General features: G+C 41.3%; 1 protein-coding gene across 2 annotated transcripts; it reads left to right on the forward strand.

The window, feature by feature from the left end:
• Nucleotides 1-154: 154 nt before the first annotated feature.
• LOC132866045 (OX-2 membrane glycoprotein-like) lies at nucleotides 155-20,601 on the forward strand. 2 transcript variants are annotated; one of them, XM_060898606.1, is made up of 5 exons: nucleotides 155-704; nucleotides 14,262-14,603; nucleotides 18,140-18,436; nucleotides 18,555-18,659; nucleotides 19,961-20,601. In XM_060898606.1, exons 2-5 carry the CDS (start codon nucleotides 14,405-14,407, stop codon nucleotides 19,990-19,992), a joined length of 633 nt encoding a protein of 210 aa, XP_060754589.1. In that variant the 5' UTR covers nucleotides 155-704; nucleotides 14,262-14,404; the 3' UTR covers nucleotides 19,993-20,601. The 2 variants fall into 2 exon arrangements, with proteins under 2 accessions (XP_060754589.1, XP_060754588.1); XM_060898605.1 differs by lacking the exon at nucleotides 155-704 and adding an exon at nucleotides 13,957-14,120.
• The last annotated feature ends 894 nt before the right edge of the window (nucleotides 20,602-21,495 follow it).

Genomic DNA, 21,495 nt, shown 5'->3' on the forward strand with positions numbered 1-21,495 from the left:
CAAAACCTGGCCTGCCACCGATCTAACCAATCAAAGTAGACGAAGTGGCAAAGCAGAGCCAATAGACAATTGTCCCGCCCACACACGCGCGCAAAGCTACAAATCTCGCGAGATTTATGTAACTCCAGCCTACATTCTGGGTGGTTCGCCTAAACTGGTGGTTGGATCAGGATGGTGTCTCGGTTAGAGCTTCAGACTCTGGTGGTTGGCATAAACTGGTTTGGGATGACAGTATGGACTTTAATAACTGGACACCGGTTCCTAGTGGGAGGGGGTGAGGTAAAATAAACGTAAGGCAGGATAGGGATGTAAGGGTGTCTGCTAGTCAGGACTATAAAAGAAGTCTGGAGGAGAATTATAATTCATAAGAAAGTGACTGGGTTGCTTGTAGGAAGGTGGAGAGGGAAGAATTTAAAATAATACTTAAGTTCAAGGAGGAAGACGAACTGAGGCTGATAATAATGTCTAGGGAGCTGAAGAAAAAGGGGAAAAAAGGCTAGGAGAAGTGGAAATAGCCAAGATTCTTCGAGATGGGAACCTGTTGGTAAAATGCAGAAATGGAGAACAGGGAAATAAAGCGTTGCATATTGAAAGTATTTGCAAAAAGGCAATATGTGAAAGAAGAGTTCTGGGTGAGGATAAAGTGATTTGTGGCATTCCCAATCATGAAGATCTGCAGGAAATAAAGTAAAGCATTCAAGAAGGTGAGTACTTTGAGGATTTATTAAATAATGAGAATCCAAGAGAGAAAAGGTCAGATTCGTTGGAGACAGCAAATCAGGAAGTAAAGTTGGTTAGTAAGGATGAGGTGAGGGCAGCCATGAAAAGAATGAAGACTGGGAACGCAGTCGGACCAGATGGTATCCCGATTGAGGCTTGGAGATGTTTGGGTGAGACGGCTGTGGAGTTCCTAACGAGATTGTTTGTTTAATAAGATCCTAGAGAATGAGAAAATGCCAAATGAATGGAGAAAGAGTGTGCTGGTCCCAATATACAAGAATAAGGGAGATGTACAGAGCTGCAGTAATTACAGAGGGATAAAATTGATGAGCCACACCATGAAGTTATGGGAAAGGGTATTGGAGGCGAGATTGCTACCTCTCTTCTCAATCTGGGAACAGCAGTATGGATTTATGCCAAGAAAGAGCATGTCGGATGCAATTTTTGCTTTAAGAATGTTAGAGAAGGCCAGAGAAAGCTACATTGTACGTTTGTAGACCTGGAGAAGGCATACGATAGAGTGCCAAGAGATGAGTTATGGTATTGTATGAGAAAGTGTGGAGTGAATGAGAAGTATATCAGAGTGGTGCAAGACATGTATGAGAACAGTGAAACAGCAGTGAGGTGTGCAGTTGGAATGACTGAATGGTTCAAGGTGAAGGTGGGACTCCATCAAGGATCTGCTTTGAGTCCTTTGTTGTTTGCCACAGTGATCGATAGCTTGATGGATGAAGTGAGGGAAGAGTCACCGTGGAGCATGATGTTTGCGGATGATATTGTGATATGTGGTGAAAGTAGAAAGGAGGTTGAGTTGGGTTTGGAGAGATGGAGGTATGCATTGGAATGAAGGTGAGCAGTAGCAAAAAAGAATACATGTGCATCAATGAGAATGGGGATGAGAGTGTAGTGAAGAAGATGCAAGGAGTAGACGTAAAGAAAGTTGGTGAATTCAAGTACCTGGGGTCAACTGTGCAGGAAAATGGGGGCTGCGATAGTGAGGTGAGAAAGCGAGTGCAGGCAGGGTGGAGCAGTTGGAGAAGGATTTCGGGAGTTGTTTGTGATAGGAAAGTCCCAGCAAAAGTGAAAAGGTAAGCTGTATAAGACAGTAGTGAGACCAGCTATGATGTATGGATTGGAGACCGTATCCTTAACGAAGAGACAGGAGGCAAAGTTGGAGGTGGTAGAGTTGAGGATGTTCAGGTTTGCAATGGGAGTGACAAGGTTGGACAGGATAAGGAACGAGCACATCAGAGGGACAGCACATGTGGAGAGCTTGGGAATTAAGCTAAGAGAGATGAGACTGAGATGGTCTGGGCACATCCTGAGAAGAGATGCAGAGCATGTTGGAAGGAGAATGTTGAGGATGGAGCTGCCAGGCAAACGAAAACGAGGAAGGCCAAAGAGGAGATACATGGATGTGGTGAGAGAGGACATGAAAGTGGCAGGTGTGGTAGAGAAGGATGCGGAAGACGGAGCAATGGAGACAAAAGATCCGCTGTGGCGACCCCTAATCGGGAGCAGCCAAAAGATGATGATTGAAGATATTGTTGAGAACAGTGAATGTTATACAGGCTAAATGTTATAATTGTGGTGGCCAGCACAGTGTGACATAGGGGGGTTGTGAAGTTAGGAAAAGAGCAGTGGAGATTCAGCAAGTGAAAATGGCAAACAACATTAGTTATGCTGAAATAGTGAAGAGACTACAAGGACAAAAGTGAATGAAGGCAACAGATAAAAGTTCAAGATCAGGAGGAGGACAAAGAGAGGAAACTAATAGGCCTGCAGAACTGGACATGGATAAGCTAATTTTGTTCATTGCCCATGTTATCAACTGTACATATCAAGTTAAACACAAAACAGAGAAAATTAAGATAATCGTGAAGGGAGCTGAAAAATTCTTGGATATGAAAGATCTAGCCTGGAAACAAATCAACAGAAGACTTGAGACAGATGGGAAACCAGCAGCCTGTGGAGAAAAGGCTGGATTATTCTTCAGTGGAATGGAAGGAGTTTAATAGCAAATGGTCAGGAATTTAAAGGCTTTATTAACAGTTTCAGAAATAAACCAGAGATTATATGTATTCATGAAACTTTGCTTAAATAAGAATTAGGTTTAATAATTTAAAGGATAGGAGTGAATGGAGAGAAATGGAGGTGGCTGTATAATGTTTGTACAACAAGAAATGCTATATAGAATTTTGAAGAAAGGTAAACATTTAGAAATGCTAGCAATTGAAGTTTGGACAAAAGATGGCATCATTTAAAGGGCTTAATTTTTGCAACCCTTGTAAGAAGCTTTCATTGGAATCACTAGAGGATCATAATCATCGAGTCGAGCTAGCTCAGACAAGCATCCTATCACGCCATCCATTACGATCTTGCATCAAGATCGGCAGATCTTCAGGCAGGCAACCGGTGTCTCTACATAGTTGGTCAATGTACGTGGTGGCTGGTCTACCAGCTTGGTTTTGGCCATGATGAGAAATCCATAGCAAGAGGTCATTTGCAAGCTCTTGTTTTGCTCGCCAGCAGTGTCCAGCAAAACGCATTCTACGTTCACATAAAGTAGTTGAGATTTCAAGGATCGATCCATAGAGCTGTGATTTGGTGGGATGTTGTCTCCAAGAGATGTTAAGGACAGCTCTCAGCATCCGAGTGCCATCAAGTTTGGATTCAAGGGCATTAGTCAGAGTCCAAGCTGTGGTGCCATACAACAGGACTGATTCTACTGTGGCATGAAAGAAACTGTTTTAGGTCACTAGAGGAACTATCTGTAAATCTAGATGGAAAAAGTATATGTTGTGGAGATTTTAATGCGCATAGAGCATTGTGGGATGGTTATAATGATGGAAACGGAGAGGCAATTGAAGAGCTAACGGATATCAAAAACCTAGTATGCCTCAATGATGGAAATGGCAGAAGAACTGATGTCAGGATAAGCGCCTACAGATAATGGATGGTGTGTGTGTATATATATATATATATATATATATATATATATATATATATATATATATATATATATATATATAAGATGTGTATATCTCATCTCATTATCTCTAGCCACTTTATCCTGTTCTACAGGGTCGCAGGCAAGCTGGAGCCTATCCCAGCTGACTACGGGTGAAAGGCGGGGTACATTCTGGACAAGTCGCCAGGTCATCACAGGGCTGACACATAGACACAGACAACCATTCACACTCACATTCACACCTACGGTCAAGTTAGAGTCACCAGTTAACCTAACCTGCATGTCTTTGGACTGTGGGGGAAACCGGAGCACCCGGAGGAAACCCACGCGGACACGGGGAGAACATGCAAACACCGTGCAGAAAGGCCCTTGCCATATATATATATATATATATATATATATATATATATATATATCCATCCAGCAGTCATCTGTAGCCACTTGTCCTACAGGGTCGCAGGCAAGCTGGAATTATTTATTTTTTTGAACAGCTCTTTTACTACTATAATTATTTCAGCGGCGGTTATTTCAGTTTTTCACTTGTACAGTGTATCTTTCTCTTTCAAATATTTCTTATTCCTTTTATATATGATGATTTAAAAAAATACTCAAAGCATGGCTCAAGACAGATGAATCAAGTTTAGATATGACTGATCTCAACATGTTTTACTGCAGCATTTTTAATCATTTGGTGATAGTCATACACATTGCTATGGAGGCAGATATTCTAAAAATCATAATCAAATTATCAGCCAAGTCCACCAGACTCTTGTAGAACACATCCCCAGGTACTTCTGTGATAATTCACTAGTATTTTTGCTGTGGCATTTTCTAATAATCACATTAAATTCATATGCAATACACATGTATTGCTATAGAGGCCAATATTCAAAACATTAAAAAAATCATAATCAAATTATCAGCCAAGTCCACCAGACTCTTGTAATACACATGCCTAGGTACCTCTGTGATAAATTACTAGTAATTTTACTGTAGCATTGTCTAATAATTGCATGCTATACTTATACCCATATCAATATAGTTTAACTTGTTTGCTTTTCACATGCTTGCTATCCTGATGTTCTCTGACCTGTGTGTGTCCAAACTTCATAGTACCTTGCTGTTCATCTAGTCTGCCCTGCACCAGCCCAAATAATCTGATTTCTCTGTTTCTGGATACCCCTTCTGCCTGCCTATCACCTCTCATCAATCCATATTTTACATACATGTGTTTTAGATTTTTCCAGTGGCTTACATTTTATTATCTTTGAGTATATTCTCACCCTTTCTGGCCTGTTTTATTAGATTTTTGTAAAATGTCTGATTTTAGATTTTTGTCTGGTTTTAGCAAAAGCTGTTTTGGGTCTTGACTGTTTGTTGAATTTGATGATTGACTTAGTAAAGTCTTCTTTAATTATTGTACTACTATGTTATCTATCCATCCATCCATTATCTGTAGCTGCTTATCCTGTTCTACAGGGTCGCAGGCAAGCTGGAGCTTATCCCAGGTGACTATGGGCGAGAGGCGGGGTACACCCTGGACAAGTCGCCAGGTCGTCGCAGGGCTAACACAGAGACAACCATTCACACTCTCACCTACGGTCAATTTGGAGCCATCAATTAACCTAACCTGCATGTCTTTGGACCGTGGGGGAAACCGGAGCACCCGGAAGGAAACCCACGCAGACACAGGGAGAACATGCAAACTCCACACAGAAAGGCCCTTGCCAGCCGCTGGGCTTGAACCCAGGGCCTTCTTGCTGTGAGGTGACGGTGCTAACCACTACACCACCGTGCTGCCCACTATTATGTTATTGTGCATGTTATTCTGTCTATTGTCTTCTGTTTCTTTACTATTGTAAAAATCAAGCTGTAGCTCTTCAACAAGAAACACTGTTTCAGTATTGTATTTAATTAACAGCTGAAGCATTATCTATGTTGTGTTGTATTTCAATATATGTACATCTGATATGGGTTAATTATTGTGTATAAATAACAGAACACTATTCCTAAAAATAGTTTTTAAAGCTATAACTTAAAACATAAGTTTAGGTCAAATTCCTGTTCACTTGGGAAAGGGTGGGGATAAAAATTGTACTGCAGCCAGCCACTAGAGGGCCACGGAGACATTTTGGCTCCACTTTTGCTTCACTATTACAAAGTCCACCTTTCAGCCTTTCACTGATGTTGCAGGTTTTTTGTTTATCACCCAGCGGCCATCATATTGCTGGGCAAACAAATAAACATAGCCGTGACAGTTAATAATGAAAATCAAGACAACTGCACAGTCGGCACATTCTCTCTGAAATGATAACTTTAGATTATACCAGCACCTAACCCCATTATATCGAAAAGCTGAAACATGCTGGCATCACAGATCCATGCAATTTACCCAAAAATGTATGTATTTATTTATTCTGCATGTGTGTGCGCACGTGCGCTCATTGCTCACTTGTGTTTGTTCACTGCTTCAGATAAGTTAAATGCAGGGGAGGAATTTTGCTGTGCTTGAGTGTACCGTACATGTGACAAAAATAAATAATTTATTATTATTTAATTCCACTTAAGTGTTCGGCAAGCCAGCTACTGGATTTGGGATACTACAAAATCCTGAGCTATTTAGTATTTGGAACTTCTAAATACACCGGAGGTGCTAGATGCATACAGAAGTCTACCAGTATTTCAAGGTAGGTTTCATGCATGCCAAAATGTTGTGGGAAATTCCTGATAAAGAAAAATACCTTATTATGACAAAAGTACATTCAACTGTGGACTTCTACTAGTAATAAACAAGCCAGGGCTTAGATTAGGCATATTTTATGGTGTTTAGCTTAGTTTATGTTATCAGTACATAACATAGTGAGATATATATATAGTAGAGCTGTCAAATATGACATGCTTGTGTATGTACCACTAGACTGTACTGAGTAGTGCCAGACCATGGACCCTATTAAAAGGTTTACTATGTGGACCAAAGTTCTGTCCATGTTACGGCAACTTACAGACTTGTTGAATGTTAACTTGAGTACGTCTAGGCTAGATCTATGGGATTTTTATAACCAAATGGCCTTGAACTAGAAAAAGTGTTAGGAGAACTAACAGATGCACAGAGCTTTCATACACTGCAAAAAATATTTTAACAAGTGAAAATATATTAAATAACTGAAACGATCTAGTATTTCCTATTAGAAGAATACAAGACACCAATTCTGAGATTATTAAACCTAGTTCTAGATTGCAACCCACTTATCCTAAGATGTCTTATCAAGTAAAAATATCTGCCCATTCAGCAAGATAATGTCACTAGTATTCAGTAATTTTGTCCTCAAATTCAGTTTTCAATTTTTTGCAGTGTACTGACCTGACTATAAAATGTTCTCCTCACACGCGAGAACGCTTTGTTGGCATCCAGTCTTCCCGTTTAAATGCAGCTTGCTATTTTTCTCGTCTTTCTGGGTTCGCCAGGAAGCAGTGAAGAGTTAAGTCAGGCTTATCTCCATATCTGTTATTACATCTTCAAGCACTACAGGTCTCTGGCATTGTTCTTTTAGATGTAACTTCTACAAGTTTATCTGTAGATGTTTACTGAATTGGGCTTACAATCACTCGCGTACAGTTGTGCCGGTCGCTGACAAACACAAAGCTTGCCTGGCAATATGGCCAGATAAACAAATCCACAGTTACGATGATATCATGTAAAAGGCCCCTATAGAGACATTGGGACAAACTGGAAGGGGTCTCTGTGGAAAGATGGCCTTTCTTCTATTAGAGGCCATTTGTCACACATTTGTGCATTTGAAAATGAGATGTTTCACAGAAGAGGAGGAGTTTTTTAATTAATTAATTAATTTTAATATATAGACAGCAAGTGCAGGCATGCTTAGAAACAGACCAAGAGAAAATAAGTTTGTCACACAAATGTTAGCTGCTGGGTTAAGATAAATGGTGAAAATAAGGCTTCTTTTGTGAACAAGAAAAAACTGAAAGCGAGGTGATCAACTCACATTAGTAAAGGCATTTATTTGAGTAGCTCTTCTGTGGGATTGGACCACATGGGCTAGCCTTCATGCCCCATTTGAGTCAATGAGCCTTTGACACCCATGACCCTGTCGCCAGTTCACTGGTTGTGCATACTGGGGACACCCCACAAGATGCGCTATTTTGGAGATGCTCAGACCCAGTCATCTAGCCATCACAATTTGGCCCTTGTCAAAGTCACTCAGATCTGCTTGGCCATTTTTCCTGCTTCTAACACATCAATTTTGAGAACTAACTGTTCTCTTGCTGCCTTAATTCTTGCTTATCCAACCCCTTGACAAGTGCCACTGTAACAACATAATCAATGTAATTCATATTACCTGTCAGTGTTTTTAATTTTATGGCTGATCGGTGGATGCGATACCCTGATCTGAATTGGTATCATATTCTGGATGGAGCTCTGCTTACTGATCGTGACACTGAATTCAATAAGTGATTACAGACATTTATTATTATTATTATTATTATTATCCACCCTCCTCTCAGCGCGCTGGGGCACAGCACGCTGGTTCATTCCCCAGAGGTCAACCAGGCCTCTCAGGCTTTTTGATCAGATAGGTATTCAGCTGAGGATTCGTCAAAGGATACATGCCGTCCTGAGGAGTGCAATCTTCTGGATCTCTTTCGCACTCATCTTGCATGGGAGTTTGTCCAGCTGGTCTTGGAACCTGGTCTTGATAGTCCCCAGTGCGCCTACTACTATTGGGGCCACTCATGTCTTTGTGTTCCACATGCATTGCACCTCAATCTCCAGGTCTTTGTACTCGATGATCTTCTCAGCCTTCTTGCTCAGTATGTTGTTGTCTTCCGGGATGTCCACGTCAATGAACACGCATGTTTTGTTCTTTTTATCCTGGAGCACGATGTCAAGTCAAGTCAAGTTTATTTGTATAACGCTTTTAACAATAAACATTGTCGCAAAGCAGCTTTACAGAATTTGAACGACTTAAAACATGAGCTAATTTTGTCCCTAATCTATCCCCAATGAGCAAGCCTGTGGCAAGGAAAAACTCCCTCAGACGACATGAGGAAGAAACCTCGAGAGGAACCAGACTCAAAAGGGAACCCATCCTCATTTGGGCAACAACAGACAGCATGATTATAACATTAACAGTTTTAACATGAAGACAGTTTCGTTGATGTTATAAACTCTTCATTGATGGAAACTTGAGTGCAAAACTGTTCATGACAACTGCAGTCCGAAACTTAGCAAGTCAACTGTAGTCCTCAGCCATAAAAGCATTACTGTAAGAGTCCAGAGCATCCTCCAGGTATAACCCTCAACTGTCCTCATGGGGCCGTCCCCCACAGGAGCGATGCGATAAAACCCCGACCAGACACAGGGCACCAGGATGGACCAAGCAGGTCCGAGGGGCAGAAGAGGCCAGCATCTCAATCCCAGGACCAACATGTAACTCAGAGGGACAGATGGGGGGAGAGAAAACACAGGTTGTTAGGTATGCCCTAAAAATGACACAAGTATTAAATCTGTGTGGTAGGCTCGCAGAGGCGAGAGTCTTGACATCAGGCATAATACACAACAATGGCATGTTAATATGGTTAAAAAATATCATGACCTGCTCTGGCTGGATGCTTGATTGGGTGATGGGAGCACACTTGTCAGCAATGATGAGATGCAGATGGGACCCTTAGGGCTGGCCAAGACAATTCAGTTACATTTCACCGGGAATGTCTGACGGCCGATTCCCTGCAGGCTACGATAGCCAGTCGAGGTCTCCACCCTCTCCACCAAAAGATTTCCTGTTGACTCCATGTAACTCAGAGGGACAGATTTTTTTTTTGGGGGGGGGGGAGAAAACGCAGGTTGTTAGGTATGCCCAATGTCACCTGAATAAGTAGGAACAGTATACATATTGTCTGGCGATGTCTGGCCTGTTAGCAGCTATGGTTTGGGCCATTGGCACCATCTTATCCCACATGACCACACAGTCATGTTGACGACCACATCTGGATTGTGTTGGTATTAACTGTCCACCACAGGAACACCCAGTTGCTGGCACAGCGCCCAGTGCACATAGGTACCAACCCTATTGTGTCGCTCCAGGTACTCTTTTGGGGCCAGTACCCGGCATCCGGACACTATGTAGCTGACGGTCTCCTCAGCTTCACCACACAGACGGCACTTGCTGTTGACCTACATGCCCATGACATATTTCTGGTGGTGACAGGTGTTCAAGGCCTGGTCTTGTGCGGCTGTGATGAGGCTCTCAGTTTCATCCTTGAGTCCTGCACTTCGGAGCCACATGTGTGTCTTCTCTTTGTCGACGTACGGCCTGTCCGGGCTGGTAAAGAACTGACCATGCAGTGGTTTCTTCTTGTAGCGCTGCATTCTGGCCTCCATGATCTTGACGCAGAGTAGTTTCTTAGTGGTCTCGCTGCTAGCGCTCACAGTCTCGAGTAAACTGTACCTCCTTTTGATCTCGCGGCCTCTCTTCACGACTGACTTGCATTCGCCCAGGTCTTTTTGGTGTGCTTGCAAGAGTAGCAGGAGGTGCCCGTCGGTCCGTTCCAAGTACTTGCATAGCCTGACTATGGCATCCTCCTCTGAGGACTAAAGCTCTAGTAGTCCTTGGCCTCCTAGACATCGTGAGATGTATAAACGCTCAACGTCTGATTATTATTATTATTATTATTATTATTATTATTATTTTACCAAACTTTCCTGTCACTTCATTAAGGTATTTTCCTGGTAACTTAGCATGAGTTGCAATAATTAGGAAATTAAGTAAATAAGTGAATTCCCATATGTTTGTGGTTTAAACAGTAGCAAAAGTCACATGGTTGCAGTAGTTCAGGCTCTTCCAGTCATGCCTGATCTCTGTTCTCTTCCCCTAAACATTGGTCAGAAGTGGGCGGGAGTTATCATGTCAGCCTCTGTTATATTGAACCTGTGATTACTGTCACTGAGCTGTAGTTTTTTGTTGTTACTTGAAAACAACTGACTGACATAACTAGATGATTGGAAAGTACTGGGTATATACAGTAGCACTACTCAACCCCCAGTAAACTTCCATATAAAACCCCCTGAAAATAAATTATTGCTGTTTCTGATGTGACCAGTGGGAAATACCACAGAGTCTGTTTTAATTTCACTTCTCTCTCTTTCTCTCTCTCTCTCTCTCTCTCTCTGACTCTGGACAGCATGATTCAGCTCTAAGATTTTGCTTCATTAGTCACTGAGCTGTAAATCTCATGACCTCAGTGTTCATGAATTTGTCTTTTCCTTACATTTCCTTGTTCCTGCATTGTTATAAAATTACAATAAATTAACATATGCGTCTGGTTATGAAGCCCAGTGGCAGTAACAGTTCTTTAACAAATTAAAATCTTTTGGCTTTAGTAGTTTTAGCAGTTCATTGCACCAGTTTTCTTACAGTTTAGGTCTTTCTTGCTGTGAGGCGACAGTACTCTGTAAACGTACCAGGTAGATACTGTTATTAATATTTAGTAGTGTTAGTAGTAGTAGTAATACTTTATTTGTCCCAATAGAGCAATTATTTTGCAGTGATAGCACCCATATTTACACACACACACACACACACACACACACACATTTCAAAACACAGAATTTAAAATAATAAATAGAATAAGAAGTGTGTGTGTGTGTGTGTGTGGGGGGGGGGGGGGGGGGTTATAGAGGTTATCTCTGTTTCCTAGTAGAGTTCAGTAACTGGACAGCATAAGGTATAAAGGAGTGTTTATATCTGTTGGTTCGAGCTAATGGATATTTGAAAAGGGAGCCAGAGGGCAAAGCCTGAAATTCGCTGTGCAGAGGGTGGGTATAATTTGACAGGATGGATTCAGCCTTCTTAATTACCTGTTCCTCATACAATGCGGACATACTTTTCTGTTGAACACCAGTAACACTATTACACACCTTAATGACCTTAGATATGACATTTTTCTGTTTCACATTAAGCAGGGCATACCAACAGATGGCTGAAAAAGTAAGTATTGACTCAATGAAGGATCTGTAGAAAAGAGTCATTAGAGATTTATCTACATTAAACCTTGCCAGCTTCCTGAGACAGAATCAGAATTACTTTATTAATCCCCGGAGGGAAATTCAAATTTGCAACCAAGCTCCTGAATCAAGGAAGAAGTAAACATGTCTAAAATAGAAGATAAAATAGTCTTTAAAAAAGAATAAATAAAAATAAAATTTAAATAAGTTCAATAACTTAAGTAAAAGGGGCGGCACGGTGGTGTAGTGGTTAGCGCTGTCGCTTCACAGCAAGAAGGTCCGGGTTCGTGGCCGGCGAGGGCCTTTCTGTGTGGAGTTTGCATGTTCTCCCCATGTCCGCGTGGGTTTCCTCCGGGTACTCCGGTTTCCCCCACAGTCCAAAGACACGCAGGTTAGGTTAACTGGTGACTCTAAATTTACCGTAGGTGTGAATGTGAGTGTGAATGGTTGTCTGTGTCTATGTGTCAGCCCTGTGATGACCTGGCGACTTGTCCAGGGTGTACCCCGCCTTTGCCCGTAGTCAGCTGGGATAGGCTCCAGCTTGCCTGCGACCCTGTAGAACAGGATAAAGCGGCTAGAGAGAATGAGATGATTCCTATATAGATATATTGCACCTGAGTTAAGGATACATGGTAAGAAGTGTACCACAGTTATACAGCGGCATTGTACAGCTTGACAGCAACAGGTAGGAATGATTTCCTGTGTATAGACGTTGCTGTCCTTTTTTACACAGCATGTCTGTGTTACCGTTAAAACTTAAGTTCTCATCTCATTTCATTATCTCTAGCCGCTTTATCCTGTTCTACAGGGTCACAGGCAAGCTGGAGCCTATCCCAGCTGACTACGAGCGAAAGGCGGGGTACACCCTGGACAAGTCGCCAGGTCATCACAGGGCTGACACATAGACACAGACAACCATTCACACTCACATTCACACCTACGCTCAATTTAGAGTCACCAGTTAACCTAACCTGTATGTCTTTGGACTGTAGGGGAAACCGGAGCACTTATTATCAATAATGGAACCCAAATACTTGTATTGTTGGACTATTTCGATGTCCTGCCCACTGATGTTTGTTTTGGTGTGGTTACAGTCTTTGTGCCTAAAATTAATACTTAGTTACATTTAACTCCAGAAAAGCTTCCTGGCACCAGTTCACAAAGTAAGGCAAGGCAAGTTTATTTATATAGCGCATTTCTTACCTAGTGGCAGTTCAATGTGCTTTACAGAGGTAAAGGCAAAACAGTAAACTATAGAAAATAAAATTACATAATATAAAGGGGGCGGCACGGTGGTGTAGTGGTTAGTGCTGTCGCCTCACAGTAAGAAGGTCCGGGTTCGAGCCCCATGGCCGGCGAGGGCCTTTCTGTGCGGAGTTTGCATGTTCTCCCCGTGTCCGCGTGGGTTTCCTCCGGGTACTCCGGTTTCCCCCACAGTCCAAAGACATGCAGGTTAGGTTAACTGGTGACTCTAAATTGACCGTAGGTGTGAATGTGAGTGTGAACTGTGTCTATGTGTCAGCCCTGTGATGACCTGGCGACTTGTCCAGGGTGTACCCCGCCTTTCGCCTGTAGTCAGCTGGGATAGGCTCCAGCTTGCCTGCGACCCTGTAGAACAGGATAAAGCGGCTAGAGATAATGAGATGAGAATGAGAATATAAAGGGGGCGGCACGGTGGTGTAGTGGTTAGCGCTGTCGCCTCACAGCAAGAAGGTCCGGGTTCGAGCCCCGTGGCCGGCGAGAGCCTTTCTGTGCGGAGTTTGCATGTTCTCCCCGTGTCCGCGTGGGTTTCCTCCGGGTGCTCCGGTTTCCCCCACAGTCCAAAGACATGCAGGTTAGGTTAACTGGTGGCTCTAAATTGACCGTAGGTGTGAATGTGAGTGTGAATGGTTGTCTGTGTCTATGTGTCAGCCCTGTGATGACCTGGCGACTTGTCCAGGGTGTACCCCGCCTTTCGCCCGTAGTCAGCTGGGATAGGCTCCAGCTTGCCTGCGACCCTGTAGAACAGGATAAAGCGGCTAGAGATAATGAGATGAAAAAAAAGGGGGAAGAAGAGTCGTTTGATAGTCACAAGTAGTTTATGATGGGGCCGTGTTATGGGATTCTTACTGTAATGTTTGTTTCCAGTAATGACGTCCTGTACCTCCTGTTAACAGCGTAACATTTATTGCCACACGTGTTCAGTTGCATAGATGACTCAACAAGGGGCACTGTTGAGAGAGCATTTGCTGTTCCAGGAATAGTCAAAGCAGAAAGCAGAGGCAGAGGCATGGGATTTTCCTTGTAACTGGAGTCAGTTTCAGTTTAAGTTCCTATATATTCTTCAGTTTGCCTTTAGTTCTGCTGTGCTAGAAAGAAGAAACACGATGCTGGCTTATTCGGTTTTCTTAAGCCTGCTTACTTTGGGTATTTATGCTGTTTATATCTAAATAGTTCTATACCAACCCTAAACTAACGATTTGGCTACATTGTGGAAGCTATTTTATTATTAAAAGAAGCAAATGTGTATTGTTCTAACGGTCACCGTAATCACCTTTTATTTCGCAGTTTGCTCAGCGGGGATATTAAAGAGAGCGGATGTAAATGTATCACTCGGAGAGGACGCGACGTTCTCGTGCGAGCTTCCCGGCGCTGTCGGCGTGAAGCAGGTCATATGGCAGCAGCACGGAGACGATGGGATCCTGCGCAATATGGTCACGTTCACCGAGCGCTCTAAACCCCAAGTGGACGATGCGTTCGTGGGCAAAGTGAATATCACCGTGGCGTCAGTCCACACAACGACCATCGTGATAAAGAATGTGACCTTCGAAGAAGAAGCCTGCTATGTCTGCACCTTCAGTGTCTATCCGTCCGGGACAGAAAGGGAGACAGCATGCCTCACTGTGCAAGGTAGCGTCTTCGGGATTATTTTAATTATGGACAACATATAAAACATTTTCTCATGAGTAAGGTGGTATAGGTGTAGTATAACCCTTTTTTTTTAAAAGCAAAACAATTGTCCAGCGAACCCAAGAACCTAATTTTATCAGGTGATCAGAGGCTTATCTCCATATCTGTTACTACATCTTCAAGCACCAATTCTGAGATTATTTAAACCTAGTTCTAGATTGCAACCCACTTCTCCTAAGATGTCTTATCAAGTAAAAATATCTGCCCATGCAGCAAGATAATTTCACTAGTATTCAATAATTTTCTTCTCAAATTCAGGTTTTTGCAGTGTACTAACCTGACTATAAAATGTTCTCCTCACACACGAGAACGCTTTGTTGGCATCCAGTCTTCCCGTTTAAATGCAGCTTGCTATTTTTCTGGGTTCGCCAGGAAGCAGTGAAGAGTTAAACCAGGCTTACCTCCATATCTGTTATTACATCTTCAAGCACTACAGGTCTCTGGCATTGTTCTTTTAGGTGTAACTTCTACAAGTTTATCTGTAGATGTTTACTAAACTGGGCTTACAATCACTTGCGTACAGTTGTGCCGGTCGCTGGCAAACACAAAGCTTGCCTGGCAATATGGCCAGATAAACAAATCCACAGTTACGATGATATCATGTAAAAGGCCCCTATAGAGACATTGGGACAAACTGGAAGGGGTCTCTGTGGAAAGATGGCCTTTCTTCTATTAGAGGCCATTCATCACACATTTGTGCATTTGAAAATGAGATGTTTCACGGAAGAGGAGTTTTTAAATTCATCTCATCTCATCTCATTATCTCTAGCCGCTTTATCCTGTTCTACAGGGTCACAGGCAAGCTGGAGCCTATCCCAGCTGACTATGGGCGAAAGGCGGGGTACACCCTGGACAAGTCGCCAGGTCATCACAGGGCTGACACATAGACACAGACAACCATTCACACTCACATTCACACCTACGGTCAATTTAGAGTCACCAGTTAACCTAACCTGCGTGTCTTTGGACTGTGGGGGAAACCGGAGCACCCGGAGGAAACCCACGCGGACACGGGGAGAACATGCAAACTCCGCACAGAAAGGCCCTCGCTGGCCCCGGGGCTCGAACCCAGGACCTTCTTGCTGTGAGGCGACAGCGCTAACCACTACACCACCGTGCCGCCCATGAATAATAATATCTACTAAAAATACTACTCAATCAAAAGAAAAACCTTCATCACAACATATCAACAATATTAATGGGCAGCCTTGGGCTGAAGTGCCCTCGAGCAAGGTTTTCTAACCCCTGACTGCTCCCCGGGCGCTGTAGCGTGGCTGCCCACTGCTCTGGGTGTGTGCGCGTGTGTTCACTGCTTCAGATGGGTTAAATGCAGAGGATGAATTTCACTGTGCTTGAAGTGTGCACGTGATAAATAAAAGTTTATTCTTCTTTTTCTAAATTAATGAAAGTCTAAATAAGAGAGGTGTAAAACTGTGACTGAAGTATACAGTCACAGCTGTTAAACTGAATGGCTCTTGCCACTCAAATGAAGGTAAATAAGACGAGCATTTTTTAAATTTCCCTTTTTAATAAAACAAAGCATGTTTGTCCAATCATCCAAATATCTTAGTAAATTATTTTATGCCATGGTTATCAAGGGCGGCACGGTGGTGTAGTGGTTAACACTGTCGCCTCACAGCAAGAAGGTCCTGGGTTCGAGCCCGGTGGCTGGTGAGGGACTTTCTGTGTGGAGTTTGCATGTTCTCCCTGTGTCCGCGTGGGTTTCCTCTGGGTGCTCCAGTTTCTCCCACAGTCCAAAGACATGCAGGTTACCGGTAGGTTAATTGGTGGCTCTAAATTGACTGTAGGTGTGAATATGAGTGTGAATGGTTGTTTGTCTCTGTGTAAGCCCTGCGATAACCTGGCGACTTGTCCAGGGTGTACCCCGCCTCTCGCCCATAGTCAGCTGGGATAGGCTCCAGCTTGCCTGCAACCCTGTAGAACAGGATAAGCGGCTATGGATAATGGATGGATGGATATCAAATAGGGATGAGCGAGTACAGCATTATCTGTATCTGTTAACCATATGAATTATCTGTATCCGTATCCGTACTCAGAGTGGGCGGGGCCTAACCTGGAAGTGAGCGGGATTTAACCCGGAAGTGGGTCTGGTTGTCTTGAAATGGGCGGGGCTTTAACCAGCATGTTATTTTAAGCATGCAGTCGATATGGGTTGATCAGAAAGTGTTATATTTATTGCTGATTAGAAAACTATTTACAGGACAGCATCAGCATTGAGCTTCAGATCAATGGTTTTGATCACGGTAGCAAACGAACTATTTACAGAACAAGTTTTGCAACAATGAATACAACACATGCGGTTGCAATTATGAAATGAAATGTAATGAACAAGAGTTTTCATACTCAGCATAACTTTCTTTTTTTAACTTTTAATTTTTTTATGATCAGTGTGATTTTTTTTGGCTCTTTTTTATTTATTGTTTATTTCCACACCAGGTGTGTGTGTGTGTGTAGCTTAATTTGTAATATTATTTATACCACTACTACCTAGAAAGAGTCAGACACTCAGTGCGTGAAATAAAATAAAACTGGTTAGAGCCAACTGACGGTTTAAAAAAAAAAAAACTCCGACAACCGGCAGAGAGAGAGAGAGTGTGTAGTTTAATTTGTAATACTTATACCACTACTACCTTTATTTTTACATGAATTACAGCAAGAAAGTGTCAGACACTCAATGTGTGAAGTCAAAAAAACTGTTTTTAACCGACGGTTAAAAAAAGAAAAAAAAATCTCCAACAGGCAGAGACGCAACGTGAGTCGCTTTCTACCAAGCACCACTTCTGAACAAACCCACGTTTACCAGAACTCTACTGGTTATAAATAAGTACAAACTGAAATAAAAACAAACTTGAAGCTGAAGAAACCCGAAACGTTAACGGAAAGAGACAGAGAGCTGTTCTCTGTGTGAGTGAGCAGAGCGGTGTGTGTAGGGGAGGGGCGCTGTGACGCTGTGTGAGGATTGTCATTCAGTCCGAGCACAGATATTGACTCATATTACTCGTATAATACTCGTACTCGGCAAAAGTGCTTTATCCGTACCGGATACTTGTTTCAGCCGAGTATCCGGCTCAACTCTAATATCAAATATGGATCCTTTAGTAGATTGTAGTTTGATTGCAGTTGAAGTTTAGCAGGTCAGAGGTCTTACAAATCATAAAATCTAAAAAGCAGTAATGTAACTAAATTGCTGCAACAATAATGCTCTTGCTTTGGACTTTATTTTGTGTGAAGATGATTCCATGGTCCAGTAAAAGTAAAAACTCCAGAAATCATGTGTTTTTCACAAAACCGTTCATGGTTACAGTCAAAGGGAAATAAATTATCAATTATTATTTGGTACAATTCCAGAATTTCTTTGGATAAAGGGAATCTTGCGAATATCAGGAGGCATTTTTTCTGTTGAAAGTGGGGGGAAAAGTAGCATGTCCATTAATAACCTTATTATGTGTCTGCAGGTTTATCAGGAATAACATTACAGCTTCCCAATAAACCAAAGGAGAAGAACACTGTTGTCTCTTGCTCAGCCACTGGGAAACCTAGACCTGTGATCACTTGGCGGTCTGGAGAGGAACAACTGAGTAATGACTTATCAGAGTCTTCCACAGTACAGAATGAGGACAGTACAGCCACAACAACAAGTAACCTCACAATTCCACAGTCACAATACAGTGGAAAATATGTGACATGTGTGGCTAAAAGTGGCAGTATAGAGAGGACTAAAAACATCATTTTGGAGAACCCGATTGAAAAAGGTAAGAGTAGCATTAAAACATTGCTTATTTATATGTGCACATTCTGTACTTCCTTTTGACCCATCCTTTGAAAATCCCTTATGTTTAAATCAGTTTAATGTTTCTTGTCCTTTTTTAGAGCCTCCTGTGGCATCCAGATATTATACCGTTACTGCTGTTGTCGTGTGCTTTGGTGTTTTCGCTGCCAGTTGTATTCTTATTCTTTTTCACCGGAAGAGAAGAAGTAAGTAGAATGACATTTCTCTGTCACTGAAGCTTCTTAGGCATTTTTTTATATGATTAATGATGGTCACTGAAAGCTGAACTAGATTGAACTGGACCTGAATTCAAACATTCAAACCTGAAGCAAACTGCCTGAAAGAAGTAGTTATACAGTTACAAAGAAGTTTTACACATGATCTAGAATTCTAAACCTGAATCTAAAGTTCTTTTTGTTGGTTGTTGTCTGATATTTATAGTCACATGTTCTGTAATTTTTAGAGTTTGAAACTTATTAGAATTATGGAATAATTATAAATATTCATAAATGATCATCCTAATTTTAATACAGTTTGTCTATCTGCTTATTCACACTTGTGTAATCTTGTGGTTTTGGCTGGTACTGATGGCTAATTTATTTAAATATTAAATTATCGCTCCCGAGTTGTACAACAGAAAAGCTAGTTCAAATCCCAATGATGCCACAGCTATCTGTGGCTGGGAGCTTGAGAGACCAAAACTGGGCCTGTGCTCTGAGGGTGGCATATTTTCTGCCCTGTCATATGGAAGTGAGTGGATAGCACTTGCCTCGGAGTGTTATTGCCACTCCTAACATTGCATAAGCAGCAGTTTGAGGGGGAAAAAAAAAACATATGACTGGCATCATGTGCCCTCCTGGGTTAGTAGCTGTCATGTGACCTATCTGATGGGTGGGAATTGGCCACATCTAAATTAGGGAGAAAATTGTGGGAAATTAAAAAAAGCAAATAAAATATCCTATGATTTAAAAGTGAAATATTTACATTTGTATCTTTTTTTTTACATATTTGATGTGATAGTCATGTGGTGTAAAGACCCTGACACATCCGTTTGACTGCAAAGAATGCACCAAAGGAAATAGTGGAAGGAAGGAATGAAGGGGTGTGTGTGTGTGTGTGTGTGTGTGTGTGTGTGTGTGTGTGTGTGTGTGTGTGTGATAACAAATAGTAAAAAAAAAAAAAAAATTATATATATATATATATATATATATATATATATATATATATATATGATGCCATCTACAACAATCAGTGCATACAGTGGTATGCTGACATAGTACTGATTACGATAGTATTCTGTTTTGGGTTTAGCCAGAAAAACTGTATTTGCTAATTTGGATTAGGGTTTATATTTCATTAGTTTTCTCAAGCTGTGGGTTGAATTGAACAGATTTAAACAGGGATATTAGTAATTGAGCTGATCTTCACCAGTTTTTTCCACACCCTATAATTTATTGTGCCATAAGCAGCCTTCTAATTGAATCTTTTTTTTTCCTTTTTTTTACAGAAGAGAAAAAACACCTTGTTGATGTTGCCTGATATACTTGGACAGTTAAAGTCTTTTGTTTCAGCACTTTAAATGTATTCTGGATATTATGCCATTTAAGGTAGTTAGAATAACATTGTGAACATTGTGAAATATTTTGTATTGCGTGCCACTCTTCAATTAACTTTGGACTTAAGCACTTTATACACAGAAAGCACTCAATGCATATTTGTTTACACCTGATTGTTTTTCTTGTTAAACTATTGTGTAAATGTATTTAAATCTAAATTAACTGTAAATAAATTAGCAAACTATGTATATGTTTCTTACATATAACTATTTATTACAAAACCAGTCAGAAGTCACAAGTCATGATTTTCAGATACATAGTGAAATACATTGTGTGGGCTAAAACAGTCAAATTTTAGATTTTGGCATAATATCAGGGTATAATGTCTACACTTTCATGTCTGGAAAGGATGTTGCAGAAATTCATACCTTATGATGTTTAAAACATGCTGTTATTGAGATCATGCATTCAAATCCTGGTAGAAATGTGTAAAAAAGAGTGAAAAATGCCCTGCAGATTTTGTACAAGTCATGTATTTCTGAGACTAACTTTTCATGTCTGGTATTAAAGTACAGTGGAGATTTCCCACTCACTAGATTCAGTTTTCATTTTGAAAATTTCAATGAGTAGCCAATAAAATGGTATCAAACTTTCACCTTTGTGTAAACAATTAGTATTATGTGATTTAATCGCCTTGCTCCTATGCATGATCTATAAGAAGGCTGTCGACTAGCTGCACTGCTCCTTCACATGTGCAGTTCGCAACACACAGCCCATTTCCTGTATGAACTATGGTGGGAGAAATTGCAAAACTCTTAGACTTAAATCACAATGATAGTTAAAATTTGACCAATTTAGTTGCGGGTTTCTTCGCACAACCCTGGGAGGAGAATATTATAACTCATAACAACAGAGATGAATTCAAGGATGACTGACATAAAAAAGACCAATTTCAAGTTCATCATGGAAAGTGCTATCTGTGGTGAATCCCCCCCACCCCATGTCAAGTGAGAGAAAGCTTCAAAATTTAGGTAAGTCATGTTTTATATCTTGTGGGCAGTTACAATGATCTTTCTGTAGTGTGCTGTGTACGTTATTGCGAGGGGCATCAAACATGATGGGAATCACCATAAAAATTTAATGAGTATGAGAATACATTCCGAAGTCTTACCGAAGCCTAACATTACATCATTATGTTTATATGCAATGTGCACTGAAGGCACATAAAACATATGCTAGGATGAGAAGTTTGTCACATGCGATTCCAAGACTTTGATGAAGAACTGATATGTAATTAATGTGTACAGACACAAATAGGCCTCTTTTTCATGTCCTTTTATTTTTTTACTTTATATATTTTTCAACATGAGAAGATAAAATTCATATCTTCACACCACTGTGTAATGTTCTTTATATCCACAAACAATATGCAAGTGAATCAAAAGAATTTTAATTTTGAACCAGGTCGCCATTTTGACAACATGCG

The sequence above is a fragment of the Neoarius graeffei genome, chromosome 18 (assembly GCF_027579695.1).
Source record: "Neoarius graeffei isolate fNeoGra1 chromosome 18, fNeoGra1.pri, whole genome shotgun sequence".
Taxonomy (NCBI): Eukaryota; Metazoa; Chordata; class Actinopteri; order Siluriformes; family Ariidae; genus Neoarius; species Neoarius graeffei.